The sequence below is a fragment of the Mytilus edulis genome, chromosome 5 (assembly GCF_963676685.1).
Source record: "Mytilus edulis chromosome 5, xbMytEdul2.2, whole genome shotgun sequence".
Classification (NCBI taxonomy): domain Eukaryota; kingdom Metazoa; phylum Mollusca; class Bivalvia; order Mytilida; family Mytilidae; genus Mytilus; species Mytilus edulis.
In genome coordinates this window covers 30,957,676-30,978,354 of record NC_092348.1, presented here as the reverse complement: position 1 = coordinate 30,978,354, position 20,679 = coordinate 30,957,676, and the positions used below count along the sequence as shown (strand labels likewise).

The window sequence follows — 20,679 nt, the reverse complement described above, 5'->3', positions numbered from 1 at the left end:
GAAACGGAGAAGACACTGAAACTGACAAAATAAATATAAATACCAGCGATATACGTCTCCATTGAAAAATTAGTTGAGGTCCAAAGGGTCGGCATACTTCAGATACCGCTGTAGGGTTATGACTGCTTAATTGATGAAAATTTAAACATGTTGAATAAGAACCAAATAATCTTACAGGGAATGAGATATGTTAATTTTACTGGCAGTAAGTTCTTCCATAGGTAAAATGGAGCCCTCAAAATGCAAGCAAACATATCAACACATTTTAATATTGGTATAAAGTACTTGCTTTCGGTTTGTTTTAGTCTCAATTTATAAATAATCAAAATTACTAGATTTCCTCCCAGTCCTAGTATAAAATATAAAACAAGAAATACATCGTGTAGAATGTACTTTCTTGCTTCTACCAAATTCCAATTTGTCAGTCTGTCTTCTTTTGAATAGTTCATTTTATCGCCTTTGACTAATCCCAATTGAATCACTTGCATATGCAGAGTCTGTAAGGCATTTGATGCGTAATACCACACATTAAAATGGTTATATAACTGATACCTTCTTGTAATTTAGAGCATTTGTTGTATTTTGAAAAGCGGAGTGATAGTCATTAAATATTTGCGATCACATTATTAAATGTTTTTATACAATGAAAAATTATATTTCGTATTGATTTATGTCTTTGCCAGCTGATTTAACTCTAACAAAAATTGTTCACATAATTTTTAATGCGATGAAATCTATAAAAAAAACCCAAAAAAGCTCTAAATATCTACACTCCAAATACTATTTTGTTAATAAAGATAAACATTCTATTTGCATTCTGATAGATTTTTGAATATGATATTTTGTAAAAGCTCACCAAGGATGCCATAAGAATCAAGTTCACTATAATCATTTTATTATGATCAAATCCATTCCGTTTAGTTTCATGGTTATTCAAAGAATAAATGGTTATCTATCACACATCGTTTGATGCATGCTTTCTTTTGTTTACTTATTATACCATTGCCTATTAACCTGGAGGTTTTAAATATATTACCTACGCCAAAATTTAACATGAGCAACACGACTGGTGCGACATGTGGAGTAGGATCTGATTATCCTACCGGAGCACCTGAGATCACCCCTAGTTTTTGGTGGGGTTCGTTGATGCTTATTCGCTAGTTTTCTGTGTTGTTTCATGTGTACTATTGTTTGTCTGTTTGTCTTTTTCATTTTAGCCATGACGTTGTCAGTTTTTTTTTTCGATTTATGAGTTTGACTGTCGCTTTGGTATCTTTCGTCCCTTTTTTAAGTAATCATATTGATAAGACCGGGTTGGATCAACAGTGTAAGGAACTTTCTGTAAATTTATGTAGAACTTTCACATTATTTAATGGAAGTAGCTCAAAGAATAACCATACGGAATTAAATATGTAAAGAAGACATATAAAGACTCTGAAAGTAAACATATGTTATACACTTCTCCGGGAATAACCTTTATAACGGTAATTTACTCATATGTAATATTTCTATCTGGGAGATTTCAATTTTATGAAGTAAACGTGTCTATAGTATCAATAAGCAGTTCTTTTAATTGAAAAAGGAAATTCATATTGATGAATTGTCATAAGAACCAAGGTCTGCTAAGAACATATTTGCCGTTCGATCTGAAAAATAAGGAATGTTTGTAGAGGACTTTACATACACATTCCTGCCAAATATTCTTAAAATCGGCAAACGGGTTTAAAGAAAAAAATGAAAATGTTCCTGTTTTCAGACAACCTTCACGAGGAATGCCAAGGATGGTAAATTAAAGTCTTTATTAGATTTTTGGCCAGGTAAGCTTAATAATCAAAGATACTCCGGTTTAGCAATCCTAAAAAAGCAGAATCTTAATTTAAACTTAATGAATTATTAAATAAATACTACAAGAGTAGATCATCGTATATCTTCCCCTTTTTATGTGATGTTTTGTGTTCTAATCGGAATTATGTTTTCCATATCTCATAAATTAAAAATTCTTTTTAAAAAAATAAAAAATGGCATAACGTACATTCAACTTATCAAATTAAATGCAAAATAATGTAAATTCTTCTAAACATCATGGGCGTATTACTTTTTAATGCTCACATATATGATCTTTATATCTTATGATATTGAATGAAAATATTCGGCTATACATTTTGTCTTTTTTTGGTTCATAAGCTCGTAGTAAAAATATGCTTATTGTGTTATTAAAATTTCCTGTATAAAAAAAAAACACAAAAAAACTAATGTTGTGGAAAATGGTCTCCTTCACGCGAAACTATGATTCCTTGCCTGGCTTTGCTTAGACATTTTGTCTTTTTTTTTGTTTAACTAAGACGTGTTGTCGTTTATAGTTGTAATTCTAATTTTTTAATATGGATGTAAATAAAGGCAACAGTAGTATACCGCTGTTCGAAATTCATAAATCGATAGAGAAAAAACAAATCCGAGTTACAAACTAAACCCGAGGGAAACGCATTAAATATAAGAGAACTACGACACAACAGAAACACAACATTAAAATGTAACACACACAGAAACGAACTATAATATAACAATGGCCATTTCCCTGACTTGGTACAGAGCATATGTACATGTAATAAATGTAAAAGTTAAGATAATTAATCACCCAGTTCATTTATAAGGTATGATTTTGGGGCAACATAAAAAATACCTCTCGTCCTCGTCCTCGTCCTCGTCCTCGGACTGGTTGATGTTGATGTAGCTAAATAATACAATTAATTATCTAATAACTATCACAATTCTATATTAATAAAATTGTAATTATTATATTAAACATCAAATACCATAATTACAAACCTAATTTTGAACAATATCAAAACATTTTTGAAATTATCTGTGACGTCACTTTTATCTTTTACGTCACCTTTATAGCGTTATCATCATGTGACAATGCAGATTTTTTTGTGCTGTTTTATGTGCTGTCCTAGGTTTTTTTACGTGTTCGTTTTTAGTCACCACTTCGGTGTTGACATGCACATCAATTGTATGTAGGTTTACTGTTTGCAAGGGTACGAATTATTTTAAATGCTACGGATTTTCTTGTCCCAGGTATGAATAAAATTAGCCGTGTTTGGCACAACTTTTTGGAATTTAGGTCATCAGGGCTCTTTAACTTTGTACGTTTTTGGCTTCCTTTGTTGTTTTGATCTGGGGGTCGCAGGTGGGTCTCATGAAGGTCTCAGCGAAGCAGGCGTATGGTGAATAAGATTGTAGGCCTGGTACTCTTGATAACAATAATCATGTAGAAATGTACTTTTGTAATGTTTATTTGTTTATTTTTTGTCCGTAATGTTCTTGCATATTTTTGTACTGTAGTCCTGCCATGTAACGTAATCATTTTTTTCGTTGTTTTCCTCTGATAGTTGATGTGTTTACCTCAGTTTTAATTTGTAACCCGGATTAGTCTACTATCAATCATTTTATGACTTTTGAACAATGGTATACTACTTTTGCTTTATTGAACAAGTTTCGAATGTTCTAATATCTGGGCCTCGAACATCACTGAAAAGACATTTATTGTACACATGCAAATCAAGTGCAGTAAAACTGGTACCGGTAATGTAATTATCGTATTTAAAAAAAAACCCACCAATGTATAAATATAACATAGATATCAACAGAAAGGAGCACATGCAATCATGTGATGGAGCATGTATGGACTTTTTGTATAAAGTAAATCTCGGGTTAAATATACACTGTTGTTTTCTATCTTATGTGTATTCACAGCACTAAGCCAATGGTTACTTATTTTCCTAAGCTAAAAACAACGTCATAGTATAAAATGCTCATATAAATAAACTAAAACGGTTGTCTGTAGAAATTGTTAACTCGCACAACAAGCTGATACTTGTAAAATCTATATTTTTGAAAAGAGTAAAGTACATAATAAAAATTTTTGCGTGTCAACAATAATTGAAATCGCATTCTGAACAGTATTTCTTTTAAAAATTATCGCTTTTATATTATCAGTTTGAGTGAGTAAGTGAGTGCAGTGTAGACATCCGATTATTCAAGATAAATTCAGTAAATTTTAGTTTTCGTCAAATAAATGAAGAAAAATTATTAAATTGAACAAAATATATGATCGTATCACGAAATGCTCATATGAATTATTCATGAAAATATAGTTTCGTTTATAACTTATACGTTAATATTCAAAAAAAGGAAAATACAAATATTTCGTATTCAAAATTTTTCAATATTTGCAGTTTTTGTCTTGTTATCAAATAAAATATCCCAAGGTAACTAATTTTGATCTAAAAAGGTTATTTTGATAGAAACAGCATAAAAGATCTGAACAGCATATAAATAAACTCATCATAGATACCAGGACTAAATTTAGTATATACGCCAGACGCGCGTTTCGTCTACAAAAGTCTCATCAGTAAAGATCTGAACAGCATATAAAAGATTTGAACAGCATATATAGATCTGAACAACACAAATATTCAGTCATGTACAATTTTACATTAAATGCTAGGTCTATTCAGGCAATTCGCCTGCAGTCAATTCAGTACAGTTCATTAGCTTTTTAGACAATTTAATATTATGTTTTGTGCACAGGAAAATTACAATTTGAACATAGACTGAACGTATCTTAAATGACTGCAAATTTTTTGACTTAACAGTACTAAATTTGCCACAGTGAATATATATTAAAATTAACTAAACATATCTTTTTCAGTCTTGGAAGAACTGTTTAAAACGGTTTATGATTAAAATGACCGCTTTAGATCACACACTTGTTTACTAGTGAAAATATAAAAACAAAAAGAAAAGAAAAAAGAATGTGTCAATAGTACACGGATATCCAATTCGCACTATTATTTTCTATGTTCAGTGGACCGTGAAATTGGAGTAAAAACTCAAATTCGACATAAAAATTAGAAAAATCAACTTCATCAAAAACTACCCTGACAAAAAACTGAAAACTGAAGCGGGACAGACGGACAAAAGAACGAACGAACGAACGAACGAATGAAGGGACCCACCGTCCAGGAAACATAATGCCCCTGTACTATCGTAGGTTGGACATAAAATTAATGCAAAAGAAGAAACCAGAATTCTAACCAATCAGATAATACTGCGTCATTGTGATTGTAAAACAACAGTTATTCCAAAATCTTTATTTGTCTTAACATAACAACATTGTCAAGGTGAAATAATAATAAACAACATATACTTAACATAACATTCTTGTCAATTAATGAACCATTTTTATACCATACAACACAAACGGATCAAATTATCCGAAGATGTGTATTGGACTTTTCATGAATACTTTAATGGCGGAGATTTTATTTATTTCGATATTTCGATGTATTGGGTGTTGCAATATATTTTATATATATTTCCTACGAATACTCAAATACAAAAGAAAGAATCTGAACGCATGCAGTGATTTTACAAATTGTATCCCAAAGTAAGATAATGTCAAATCTTTATTTGTAATATTTAGTACAGATGTTTTTTTACAGATCTCTGTTTCAATTGTATCTCCAATTTTATCAAATTTTTATTTGTATTTTTGCATTTTCTGTGTAATACCAAATCAAATGAAAGCTAGACAACAAAACATGAAAACAACAATGAACTTTGTTACAAATGACAAAATGGTAAACATACATGTATAATTAATTTTAAAAATAAAACTGTGACAATACACTGAATGCTTTTATCTTAAATAATGCCTTCTTAAAATTTGTACCCAGATTTTGTTACTTAATTTAAAAGAATAGATGATATGCAGAAACCACAGTTTGATGTTGACTTCAGGAATTCTTCCCTTAGTCGCCGTCAGAAAAAAACTCATTCTTCAAATAAAAGGGACAGAAACAAATTAAACCAAGCACATAAATTAATTAAAAAAGAAATACATTGAAATCAAATGTAAGAGATGAAGATTGATAGAAAACAAATAAAAAACAGGCATTTTTTTTTCTTCAGGAAATAGCTTTTGTTTGCCGTTGTGAAAGTCCCAAGTTTCTCAAATTTAAAAAGATGAGTTTCATAGAACAATACATATATTTCTTTATGTGACTATAAACTATATTGTTTTTTCGTTTCCCTTGTGAATGAGTTTTTTTTAATTTTTATTATTAAGAATCCAAAACTTATTGCCTTATTATATATGTGATACCATGGGAAAACTATGCACAATAATCATGTTAATGAAAGCAATAAAATGCAAGAACTACAATTGACATGAAAACTATGCATTAGTTTCGCTTTCCTATCGGTTCAAAACATTTATAAATGCAAATAGATTTGGCAAAATGTATCTATTATTCCAAGGAGTACAGGTAATATTCGTACTTCACACCCAAGAGTGTTTTATCTGTATGTGTGTCAGTTAATCAATTGCATTGACAAACGTTTCCCAGCTATAAACAATGCTAAAGCACGAAGTGAACCAGCGTTAACAACCAGACCTGGCTGTTGTCAGTAAAACTAACTACACAAATATCCAATGTGTAAAGATCTTTTTTCGCTGTAAAACATCACCCATGTTTAATTTCTGGGATGAAAGCGGAGACCAAGAAATTGGTGGATTCCAACAGTGTTTCATATTTGTGATGTTAAAATCACCTATGTATTCTTCTTAGCTGTTGCTTCTTCAAAATATTTGATAATTTTTTTCCAAGAATTGTCTTATGTCTCAATCGTTTTAACGATCTTCCTCTCGTTCTTGAAGGTTTGCGCATGTCAAGTGGTTTAGCATATTGTAATAGTTCCTGAGGAGTAGTCCGAGCACGTCCAGCTAGATGAATAGGAATGTCAGGAATATTACGTAAAGCATGTATATTATATGCAGGTTTTGGCAGAAACTTTTTGGCGCCATTGCTGACTTGAATTGGAAAATGGCCATAATTGTTTAAACGATTGGGTTTTGGCGTATTTAAAGCTGGAGTTGTGTTGTTCGACTTTTTACCAGTCATCCACAAAAGAAGAACATAATGAAGTGTAACGGAGCTGCCATCAACGTCACGTGTCTGTGAAAGACCACCCAAGTATTGATTTTCCAATGGTAGCTGCAAAGAAGGTAAAGAAGAACTTAGAAATATAGAAAAAGCAGAATAGAAAGAGAAAAAATAGAAATATACAGTAAGAAAGAAACAAAAATAATAGTTGATGAACAAATAGAACTATATGAAACAAATAAAAAGGAGTACTATAAGAATCAAAACAGTAAAAGGAAAAAAAATAAAAACATACAGTCCTTGATACTTAACCTTATTCCGGATAAACGTACATCCAATAATTCATAGAAATAATTATAATACTAGTTTAATAATGAACACATGCAATTCAATGTTAACATTGTATTCAGTTCGCAAGTGGAAAATATTATTATCTTTTTAAACAGCTATTCAGATTAGAACAAGACAAACAGCACGAAACAATATATATCATTCAATTCATGTACATACAATGTTAGTTGCGCCATTATAATTCTGCTGTTAAGGAAGTATATCGATTCTCAATACAGTCAAGTAACAGTTAGAAGAAACGAACAGAGAAGCCATACAACTTATATGTTATGTGTATATCTGATCTATCTAAAAAGTAAAATCACAAAAATACTGAACTCAGAGGAAAATCAATTTGAAAAGTCCATAATCACATGGCAAATTCAAAAAACAAAACGCATCAAAAACGAATGGACAAGAACTGTCATATTCCTGACTTGGTACAGGCATTTTCAAATGTAGAAAATGGTGGATTAAACCTGGTTCTATAGCGCTAACCCTCTCACTTTAATAACAGTCTCATCAAATTCCGCTACATTTACATGATGCGTTAAATAAACAGTCATAATTAATAAAATAGTCAAAATATGGGTACATCAGTCATCATCGTATAACAACTTAACAGGACACAAAAACATCTACTATCTACGAACACATGGATTGATTTGAGTGTCTGACGTCAGAAAAATTATATACGTCACATAAATTTTTCGTTCAATGTGCATACAATAGTTATCAAAAGTACCAGGATTATAAACAATTTTAAAATTTACATAGGCAATGTACGCATACAGGGTTAAAAAATCAAAAGTATGTAAGAATAAATTACAGAAATAGACCAGATTCAAACCAGTCCAAAAGTTATACATAGAATTTATGAGAATCCAAAACTTTTAAAAGGGAACAATTTAACAGGACACAAAAACATATCTACGAACACATGGATTGATTTGAGTGTCTGACGTCAGAAAAATTATATACGTCACATAAATTTGTCGTTCAATGTGCATACAAACAATTTTAAAATCTATATAGACAATGTACGTATACAGGGTTAAAAAGTCAAAAGTATGTAAGAATAAATTACAGAAATAGACCGAGATTCAAACTAGTCCAAAAGTTATACATAGAATTTATGAGAATCCAAAATTTTTAAAAGAAACAATTTAACAGGACACAAAAACATCTACTGTCTAAGAACACATGGATTGATTTGAGTGTCTGACGTCAGAAAAATTATATACGTCACATAAATTTGTCGTTCAATGTGAATACAAACAATTTTAAAATTTTCATAGGCAATGTACGCATGCAGGGTTAAAAAATCAAAAGTATGTAAGAATAAATTACAGAAATAGACCGAGATTCAAACTAGTCCAAAAGTTATACATAGAATTTATGAGAATCCAAAAATTGTTTATTCCACTACGCCATTGATTGATTTTGACGTTTGTGGTTCAACATATATAGTAATTCACAATAGAAATATATCATAATGACATATGACATATTATAGACAAATATCATACTGACGGGATCTTTTAAAGTACAGAGTCACGTTATAAGCATAAAAGAAATACAAAGAGTCACATATACAAAACAAATCACAAAAAAATGAAAGCCAATACAAACACATTGACGAGATGTATAAGTACCGAGCCACGTCAAACGGATATCACATAAAACCATTCAACAGTACAAGTAATCTTAATAATAGAACAAACACAAATAAAAGAACAATAAAACATGTTGTTAAGATGATACACAACATCAGTACGCAGAATCTATACATCAAGACCATCGTGTATTATTTGAGAAGTTGATACGGAATATTTATCAACAAGGTCTTGGTACCTTCCGATGAACTTTTTTAGAAAAAGGACGAGACGTTCTTTGACATACCCCTGGTTCATCAACTTTCTACTCAGACACTGATGACGTTTTACAAAGTCTGAGTAGGAGCTGCAAGCTCTTGAATATCGAATAAGTTGAGAAATATATATCCCATACGCAGGTGAAGTTGGTATATTGCTACTAAGGTGGGGGAAATTTATAATTTCGAAATTAAAATCGTCTCGTTTGTCATAGAATCTGGTACTGAGATGACTGTGTAAGTCAAATTCGAGATATAAGTCTAAAAATGAGGCAGAGGAAGCCGTGTCTGTTGTTTCTTTAATCTCGAGTTCTGGGGGATATGTTAATGGAACCCAAACAGAAAAGTTCGGATTGTTTAAGGAAAGAACATCATTAATATATCTGAAAGTGAAATTAAATAATCTGGCTTCTTTGATCCTCTTGTTTTTGACAAGTGTCTGGAGGAACTCCGATTCATATGAAAATAAGAAGAGGTCGGCAAGAAGAGGCGCACAGTTTGTTCCCATAGGAATGCCGACAACTTGTTGGAAAAGTCTACCTCCAAACTCAACAAATATGTTGTCGATAAGAAACTCCAGCATACTGACTACTTGTTCTTCTGTGTAGCATGATTTACCGTTTTGTTTGTCACTATTAACGAAATATGCTTTATGAAATCCCAAAGTAATAAATTTATAGCGTATGCTACCATTTTTATGTTGAAAGGCATTGTGGATAATTTCTTTTATGCGATTTTTCAATTTTACATGGGGAATGGTGGTATACAGGGTTGAAAAATCAAAAGTTTTGATGGAACTTATTTCAGAAAGAGACCGAGATTTGAAATTGTCTAGAAGTTCTTTAGAATTTTTTAGAATTTTTTAACATACATATAAACCATTCGTTTTGATTAACATTTAGTAAATTTCAAGTGGGATATTAATATCTGGTACTCGTTAGATAGCCCAACATGAACATAGTCCATCATTCATTACAAATGCAGTATACGGCAGATAAAATTAATGCAAAAGCTATGTCGCTTCTCCGGACTTATCATAGATACCATGATTGCATATTTAGTTGTGTAGTAAAACATTTTAAAACTTAGTAATAGTAGTATGCCATTCCCAAACCTAGTTATCAATTAAATTGATTAAACATGAATATATATTTATTATATTGTTTGCATATACATGTATGCACATATATTCCGAATTTTAATACGTTAAAATGTTCAAATATTCTAATGCCTATCAGTCATAACTATATATATTTCAATGTTATTCATACGACTACTTATAGATGTATATAAAGTGATGCTTTACAGCAATATAAGTCAATAAAGATGTATCGTTTTTGTTAAATGATTTTATCATATGCATTGACGTTAGTTAAAGACACACAGATTAAACTAATTATGTATAATGTATGGATGCAACCTTGATATCAACAGTTTTAATATAGAAAATATAAATATAGTATAGCCCAAAATAAACTTCTCTATTTACTTTGTTTTCTAGAAGGAATTACACATACTCAACCGTAAATTCATATTCTTGTACTATGTATTGCTTGTAACTGTTTTAAATTCAAAAGAATACATAGAATTAAGACAGTTTCATGATATTCAATAGAATGGGCTATCAATATCCTTATCACTTTTAATTTGTTGCTATTTCAGGGGAACCTAATATTAATTCGTTAGATTGTTGCTGCCATTCCCGTTATTTTAACTAATTCAAATTGTGTGATGTTTTGTTTTCTTCGTGGTGTTTAAGGGGCTGTTGATGTTCATCCTTAGTAAAAGTGTTGTGTAAATCTTTCTCTTTAAAAAACATTTGTTTTCATTCGTAATGACATCAAATGTCGCCTACTTCTATAACATTATTCTGTTCTGATAAAATATTTGTTACATGTTTGATTGAATTACAAATAATTATTTGCCTTGAGAGCAACATGTTAACACACCGGCAAACTTTCCAGGATTAACTTCCCAGATAATGCATCTTGTTCGAAAAACACCTACAATGAAACTACTAAGATCTTCTGTGGTAAAAGGCAATAACAGAGTACGTTTGTTTGACAGCTTTGCTTAATGTGCTTAAAGGTTCACGATATGCATATAGGTATATTAATCAAGGGGCAACATGAAATACTTTTGTAACATAAAAGATATTTAAAGTGATCAATATGATTTATGAAACATTTTCTAAAGACGTAGACAAAGACATTACACACATATAACAACAAGACATTTTAATAAGCATGTTAATGTACAAACATAGATTTAGTATAAACATATAAAGGATTTCACATTCAAACAGACATACACTATAATTATGTATAAGGAAATTAATCAAAAATTCTCTTTTAAAGACACATTTCATAGACATGGATTTTAAGAGCATTAGGATTTCAATGAACAGTTCTTTAGTAAGTTAGTTTTTAAAATGCGCTAGCTAAGCAAACTAGCAAGACAATTACTGTTGTAAGTGCTTTCGTTGTCGTGGCAACAGTGGTTGTAGATGTTGGTACAGACGTTGGTAATTGTGGAGATGATTTAAAATCTTCAGCTTCTTCATCGTCTACTGATTCCGGAGTCCAATCGCCACATTTTGGAAAGCTTTTGGGAGGTTTTGGCATTTGGTGTGTTTCGCCAACTTTAATGACCAAAGTCATACCCTTTGCCATGTGAAAAGCTATACATGTATGACACTGAAATAACCAAAAACCTGAAACCAATGAAATTCAATTATACTAATAGGCCTTTCAACATATTTCATTGTCAGTACATAATTATTTTGAATAATATCAGATTAGATTGATAGCAGAAAAACGAACATTATAAATATCGATGTGAAAGCCTTTTGCATTATCGAAGTAAAATCAACTACATTTTGACACTATAAAAATACACTATAACATGCTAGCTTGAGTAAAGAAACGCATCTTAAGAAGTATATTCGTTATCAAGGTGAAATCAGGAGTGCACGGAATTTTGGCGTTAAGTTCTGTACACCCTTGATTGCGCCAATAATACTAATATAACAATTATTTTAAATATGAAAAAATGTGTATCAAGTCGTGTCTCGTTTGTTTTTATGTAGTTTTGTCATCAACTATTTCTTAAAACAGTGTACTTACAATATTTTTGAGTAAATATACCAAAAGTGGTAATAACCCAGAAGTATAGCAGAAGTTTTACATCGCAATAAAACGGTATCGTTTTTAACCACGGTACATATACCAAGCAACAACCTGTAACTCTATGAATTTCTATATGCTATATGTACAAACGTTCAGAATGAAATCCAACATTAGAAGTGAAAACCTTATACGTTTTGTGATCTGGTCGATTAGTGTCTTTTATCACGCGATACAATCATCAACGATCAATATTAAATACAAATTTAGAGTTTCTGTTCGTAGACTGTATTTCGTTTAACGTTTTGTGAAAATTGAGTTCTGAAATGTTTTCCAATGGAAAAGTAATCGTGTTTGTGCTTTTCACTGCTATGAATTATGCTTTAAAATCAGTAGCTAAAAGAAGCTGTTCAAATGGTATGTATTTTATGCTATACTAAGTAAGGTAAAGGCTTAATAATTGCCAATAAGATAACTATCAACCAGAGACCAAAGCACGATACTGTTAACAGTTGTAGGTCCATAGACAACATTCAATCCTTGCCATAACCCGTATTATATAGTAAGATATTGAGTCCAAAAATGTGACACGATTTGATAGAGAAAACTAACGGCTATATTAAGGAGAGCAACAATAACCGAAACAGTAAATAACTTGATAAAAACAAAAGATAACCGCTGGACTACAGGCTCCCGACAATGGATGGGTTTACAAAAAGTATGTTGCGGGGTTTGCCATATATGTAAGCGTCAAAATCCGTTCTTTACAGTAATACTTCAGTGTTTTGAATTTGTGATATGGTTCAGGTTGTATATGAGATTTACTTATAAATATATCATCGCAGAAATTTCCCCCTTGGTAATGTTTTGAAGAATTATAAAAATAGGGAGATGTGGCTTGATTGTCAAGGAGACAACAATCCATCAATGTTCAGATGAAGAGGATTTAGGCAGTAATAGGCCACCGTACGGCCTTCAACAACGAAAAGAACTCATTTCATTTGGTCGGCTATAAATGTCCCCCACACGAAAACATGAAATAATTCAATCGAGAAAAATAACGGCCCAATTTACAACAAAGCAATTTAAGAAAAACTAAAATGTTCAGCACGAACTAACGACAACAACTTAGCTACAGGCTCCTGACTTTCTACAGGCACATTTTTTCTATTGATGAATGGTTTGCTATTGCGTTTACATCCTTGCGCGTGTTTTCTGGAAAGGAGTTTTGTATTTAAATAGACCATTGTCTATTTTATAATTTGAAAGCTGTTGTAAAGAAAATGGATGAAACGAAATCAGAGGTTCCGTCAATAGGACAAAACAACAATACAGAATGCAAAATGCATTTATCGGTCTGATCAAAAGACTCGTCACTTGTTTGTGTGACAATTTGCCTCCAATGTATACCTTGTAATTCATTTAAAATAATTCGAAATATATGTCAAATTATTTTAAGTGAATTACAAGGAATACATAACAATTTGGAAATTAGTATGGCGTTCATTATCACTGAACTAGTATATATTTGTTTAGGGGCCAGCTGAAGGACGCCTCCGGGTGCGGGAATTTCTCGCTACATTGAAGACCTGTTGGTGACCTTCTGCTGTTGTTTTTTTTATTTGGTCGGGTTGTTGTCTCTTTGACACATTCCCCATTTCCATTCTCAATTCTATAGGACGGCAAACTGTATGTATATTTATCTTACCTCCTATAGATTTATAAAGATATGATTTGTTAAAGAACTACTCGTTTTGACTATGCATACTTGATATAGGGTGTCTTAAAAATGAAGGGGTTAGTTACCATAAATGGGGTTAGTAAGGAGTAACAAAAAAGATGGCAAATGTTGAAATAAGTTCATAAAACATAAAGCTGATGTTGTTATTGTTGGAATCACGGAGTGTCATCCCCTTCAATACAAAAAAGGAAATCTGAAGGAATTCAACAGACGAAAAAATTGATACATGTTATGAACAATTGAAATAAATTCATAAAATAAATTTAAAGCCACAAAGTTGTTATTGTTGGCATTTGCTTTTTGTATAAACAAATGAAAGTAAGATCTTAAAACTAAGTATTTATACTTGATCACTTTTATAGGCCTCTAATCAAAATACTAAATGTGAAGACGCTCGATTTGTTAGTGACCTAATACGATATATGTAACTAGCAATATCCTACTAAAGGATGACACCCATTTACTTGACTTGCAACTCCCTTTAAACCATACAAAATCAAAACTATTTCTGACGTTAAAATATCGCACTTCCTAAATTTGTCTTTGAAAGGATTTTTTTTTCACAGAGAACGCACAATTTAGAGAAAATATTCAGATTTGGAGACCATTATCGATCTGTGTCTTATACGCTTCTGCGCATGCTCAGTTGACGTACTACCGGCAACTCGATCATCGGCCAACTCAAACACTCTCACTAATTATTACAACTTGCATCACTTTATCAAACTCGCTAAAAAAAAGGATATTACAAACTTGAAGAAATGTGTTTAATCATTAGTCTTTTCTAAGTAATTCCTCCATTTTGGGAGCACCAGTGTCATACAGAGACAGAAATCGCACCACTTGAAAAAAATACGACATCGTACCTCTTAAAAAATGTTGTAAATAATCAGAGAGTTATAGATTCTTCTTTTCTAAGTTATTTTCTCCGTTCTTGTAGCACCCGTATCACACAGAGACAGAACTTGACACGCTTCTTTCGTTAAAAAAAAAGAAAGAAAACACTACGCTCCACTGATATAGGTTTTAATCGTCATTTTTCTTGGAAGTCGTCTTCTGCTCTGAGTTACTTTCTCCGTTCTAGGAGCACCTATGTAACACCGACACCCGAAGTTATTAATTGGACATTCAAACTAATATGGAAGAATTATAACTAACAAACAAATAAAAACTATCAACAACATGCATCAGTACATGTTAACAGCTAGAGACACAAAGTTCACTATAAACTAATTTTCAGGTCACGCTCGTTTTGTTCTTGTCATATTTTAATCATTCCGGGAATTTGTAGTCCCCTGCAAATCGTTGATAGTCTATTTGTTTTCTATTTTTAAACTTCTCTAGAATTCTGGTCATGAAGAAAATTACATAATACTTAAACATGTTAGACACTTTTGTATTGTTTAAGAGCGTTTAACAACCTCTTTCAAATGTCTTTTAGACCTTTGTGTCGGTGTGAAGATGTATTGAAAAAGAAAACAATCACGTTTCCTTTTATTAATAAGTGTTTGCAGATATGTTGAATATGTTTAGCATGGTGTTCCGTTAAATGTATTACCCGTAACCCCTTAATGTGGTTAAAAGTTACGAATAGCGAATACCTACAGGAGAACCAATCAATTGTACCACACATTTTTGATTTAGTTCTATACTGCAATAGCAATCTTGTACAACAGTTAGAAGCATGTTGTTATTAGTTCAACCCTTCAATCGAGCTGCGGTTAATTTTTGTTTTGTTTTCAGTGTTTAGATGTTTCAATTGTTTTTTTTTAGACATTGGTATTACCACTTAGAATTATATTACACTATGAACGCATGTTTCTCATTTGTAGGATATTGCTAGCCATTATTGAATTAAAACTAAATTTATAACAGAACAACAATAGTACACAAACCACAACAAAGAAAACTAAAGAATGAGCAATACGAACCCCATCCAAAAACTGGGATGATCTCATGTACTTCTGAAGGTCCTGCGCAACACCTGGCACCCGGTCGTGTTGCTCATGTTAGTACAAACCAATAGGAACATATTCGCTATCATCAGTAAAACGGATGTTCCATAACGGTCAACCAATTCGTGATGATTTTAACCTCACCATTAGGAACACCTGGTTGAATAGCGTCCGCGTAAGCAGCAACCCTGTATCGACGAAATTATGATAGGAAATACAAGCCCTGAAATATTGTTTCAACTGGGAGATATATACTCCGCATGTAGGCGCTGCTGGAATGTTGATACATAGAAATTGAAAATGCACCATTTAAAATATAGAAGCAAGGTTTTGGTGACATTAAATCCTCATTGGTATTTAGCTTGTTCATTCATTGCTTTTAGTAAGAAACAAAGACAGAAGTTATTCGTAAAGAAAACAATATATATTTGATTTCTATGGCCTGACTGTGACTATTAAAATATTGTTAGTATATACATTTATATTTTCAGATCGAACAGAAACAGTCATGGAAAAGCTTTTTAAGTTTGTTAAAGAAATCATTCAAATAAGTTCAGGTAACTATTACAGTTTAAGTTCAATTGTTTACTAAAATAGATAGACCATATGCAGTTCTATACTTACTATTGTTGATGAAATTTCAAGTATACGTTTTGTTACGGTGTTATTGCTTGGAGATGTTAACAACAATATACATTTTATATCACAATTTGAATGTATCAGAAAATGTTTTCATGATATAAAAACCCCTCAAATAAAAAAAAATATTCATTTGTCTTTAGATTGATGTTAGAGTATTTGTTTATTGTGTTTAAAAACACTACTTTTAGCTTTTTTCCAAATAAAATAAAAGCCGATTAAGTCTATGAACTATTATTTTTGATACTCGCTGTGAGATCGGAACTCCGAGGCCGGTTTAACAACATAGCTGTATAAAATATCAATTAATGATAATTGTACAATATATGTTTTTTTTTATATTACCATGAGAAGTAGTGTGCAAGAGTCAAAACTTCTTAGATGGATATTTAATTAGATTTTTGCTAACTATAAATGACATTTTAAAGCTGTAATTACATTTCTGTTTTTGAAGCCACTGACTGTAGAAGCAATCACCATAAACCGATAGGATTTTATGCCACGTTGTCGAAATCATTGACAATTTCTGGATCGTCAAACGCGGTTTTGACAGGGTTTTCACAAACACAGGAAATGCCTATGATTCAAAGACAGGCGTTTTTCGATCACCTGTCAAAGGACTTTACTACTTCCACTGTACTTATTTGTCCATGGGAACGAACTTAAATATCATACTAATGAAAAATAACAACAGACTAACATATGGACACAACTTTAGTAACCGTGATGCAGGTTCAGTGACTGGTACCCTAGAACTCGAGATTGGAGACACAGTGTTTATACAGCATTACCTGACTGGATCAGAAGTTCTCCATGGTTACTACAGTAGCTTCACTGGATACATGATTTCCACCTCTGGACGTTAGCAAAACCCGTCAAAACACATGTAATGTTGAATAAATGCACATTAGTTGTCAAAGTGTTATTTTGATTTATAAAATTTTGTACGTTCCTACGTTTTGCTTAACAAAGCTAGACTTCATATCAAAATATGAAATTTTCAAATCTATTTAAAGTTTGATGTATAATTTCGTCACCACTTTCCAGTTCCCTTTTCACGAATGATACCTATCGAAATAGAATATTTACCGGGTTTGTAATAACATTAGCAACACAATGGGTATCACATGTGAAGCAGGTTCTGCTTACCCTTCAGGAGCTCCTGCGATTACCTCAGTTTTTGATGGGATTCGTGATGTTTAGTTTCTATGTTGTGTTGTGTGTTCTATAATATTATTTGTCTTTTTTTTTTAGCTATGGCGTTGTTTATGTTTTCATTTATTTTGTATCTATTAGTTTTAATGTCCCTCTGTTATCTTTCACCCCTCTTTGATGGTTAGTTACTAGCGTCCAGAAATTATTTTCTGTAGAAATAAGAATTCTGTCTTTTATTATTTTAGTTAATAGTATATAATGTTTGTCATCTATATTGTCCAATACTCATCTTTGGTCTCGCATGGTCATGTATGGAGTTCGTTTGTGCTATCTATCTGTGTAGAAATAACATTTTCGTAATAAAAGTCTCTTACAGCATTTAAAAGTTAGACTAAAGAACTTTCATAATAAAATCAAAAATAAAATGCTTAGAGAACAACTGAAGGTATTTCCACCCACATTCACTTAAGATAAGAAAATGTCATCCTTGTTAACCATGTTGAATGATGTTTTTTTTATGTAGGATTACATAAGTGCTCGTTTATTCCTTATTCCTTTACAAGCCACTCGGATTAGTACGATTTTCATACAAATACATGTACCAAAAAGTAAAATTGTTTAATGTTCGCTTTGCCAGTTATTACACCCTCCAAATTTGTTTGCATTTTTTTTTCACCTTTCTAATCAGTTAGTTAATTGTGTTATTTCGTTTAATTACAAGCGTTTTCGAACAAACTATCAATATTGAGTTGAAACACATATATTAATTTGGATCTAAATCATGACAAATCTGATAAAAACTATCACGAATTTATCGACACTTAATCGAACCATGTCAATCGCTTTACCAAACCTAGTTCTTTCTATAGTTTGCTTCTGTTAAAAAACAACACCGTCACGGTGGGTATGGTTGTCCTGCGAGAGAACGTACTGTGCTGGTGATTCGGTCCTGACGGGTGCTGGTGATCAATAAAAAAATGTAAACAAAGACGAAAATGATGATTTTTGACGTTTTCACTCATAAAAAATTGAAGAAAACAGTTGAGATTTTTCAATTTCGTTTCTTATGGGTTCATATATAAACCATTAAAAAATTGACCCTCTAAACTGTTTCAGTAAGCGTAACACAAAAATGCTCATTTTCAGAAAATCTCGAACTGAAAAAATAAAACAAAAATGCTCATAGAGTCCGCTTTCTATACCGCAATCCACACGACAAAACAATTTTGTGAAAAAACATTGCAATTTCTTAAAATTTGGCATTTTCTCAATTTATGCATGTCCTGATACTGTGCTGGTGGGTCCTGTCATTGTGCTGGTGGATCCTGATACGGTGCTGGTGATTTTGGATACGAAGTTGGTCATATTTGAAACAAATGTTACAAAATCAATAAAATTGGGCAGATAATTGTTGCCAACAGGATCTATGACTCCTATTTTAGCTCTTGTGCATCCATTTGGCTGTTTAATATGTGTTTTCAAATGATCTTAACTTGTATTACATAATAACATAAAAGGGCAACATCTTTCGTCCAATATCAGATAACAATATATAGTATCTAAAATAAGTTAAAAATTCCACAATACTATATAATTCATTTTATGTGTCAATTTGTTCGAAAAAAGTCGAAAAGAAGAGAGTTTAAGTTAATGTCATGATTATCTGTCGCTTTCTAGATCTATGCTTAGCATTTATTTCAGATGAAATGGACTCCTCACCCTGATGACCCTGCTGCCTTTCATAACTTCATCCGTATACATATATTAATAGATAAACGAAAGGCTGCAACTGGTATTTTTGTATTTAAAATGATTCGTTGTAACGAGAATATTTGTGGTGAATGGAAACTGTGAGGGTCAAAATCTTAAATTGCTTATAAATGTTGCTGGACCTAGTTTCGTTATCTGATACGAATTTTCTGAAATGTGCAAGGTAGATAGACATTTTGATTTGTTTACTCGGTAATGAATCCTTGTGTTGATCCCATGGTAAACATAACAAAAATCTCTGTACGAAGGTCTGTGAATTTTCTACAAAAATAGTGATTTTATTTTCACTAAATTCTCTTTTTTCTACTAAATACAATAATGAACTATAATAAATAATAATGCTTTGCAAGAAGTTTCCCCTTGATATATGCACATTTCGTAATTGACATTGTCATAAACCGTACACGAAAAGATAAAATATTGATGATATAAGTACTTAATTTGCATCTTTAAACCCCCACCCCGGCTTGTTTTTTAGGAGCCTGGGGTGTCTAAAAATGGTCGATTACAGACAGCCGAGTACGCATTTTACTTTCCAGGCGTGTTTATGTTTTTTAAATATAAATTAAGGCTACATTTTAATATAATAATTCTATGAATTCACAATATAAACAAATGCAGAAAAAAAATGAATGAAGTGAAATATCTTAGTAAGGAGTCATAACTACAGAGATGGTGTGTTTGACACACAAAACTTAAAAGCTTAGTGATATTACCAATATTAAAATAAAAGTGTATTTTAGTTGGGTATTTTTTCCATTTACTCATTTTCAATTATAATCAAGGCACATTTGATTTTTATTCATGAAAAATATTTAAATATAGAAAAGTAGGACACATTGTTCACTTCCTCCCCCGTAATTCTTTATCAAAAATATTTATTTTGAAATGAAAAAGCTAAGAAATCTTAGGTTTTTTAGTGTTTTCTAGGTTATCTCGTCTTCATTCTCTGACATATTCTAGCTTGCCCTTTCATAAAATAGTGATTTTTTTTAGTGTATTATCGAATTTTCGAAAAACAAATACCTGATAACCGCTTAGACAAAAAAAAAAATATGTTGGAAAAATCTTACAGCAAGTGATTCTTAATAGCTATAGCCTCGGTCACACCTTACCGGATAGCTCGAACGGACGCCTAACG

General features: G+C 31.6%; 1 protein-coding gene and 1 pseudogene across 1 annotated transcript; one reads left to right on the top strand and one right to left on the bottom strand.

The window, feature by feature from the left end:
• Nucleotides 1-6,378: 6,378 nt before the first annotated feature.
• Nucleotides 6,379-11,832, bottom strand: LOC139522362 (uncharacterized). The gene is made up of 2 exons (XM_071315891.1): nt 11,619-11,832; nt 6,379-7,061 (listed from the first exon to the last, which is right to left on the bottom strand). Exons 1-2 carry the CDS (start codon nt 11,823-11,825, stop codon nt 6,615-6,617), a joined length of 654 nt encoding a protein of 217 aa, XP_071171992.1. The 5' UTR covers nt 11,826-11,832; the 3' UTR covers nt 6,379-6,614.
• Nucleotides 11,833-12,604: 772 nt separating this feature from the next.
• LOC139525035 (complement C1q-like protein 4) lies at nt 12,605-17,479 on the top strand (annotated as a pseudogene).
• The last annotated feature ends 3,200 nt before the right edge of the window (nt 17,480-20,679 follow it).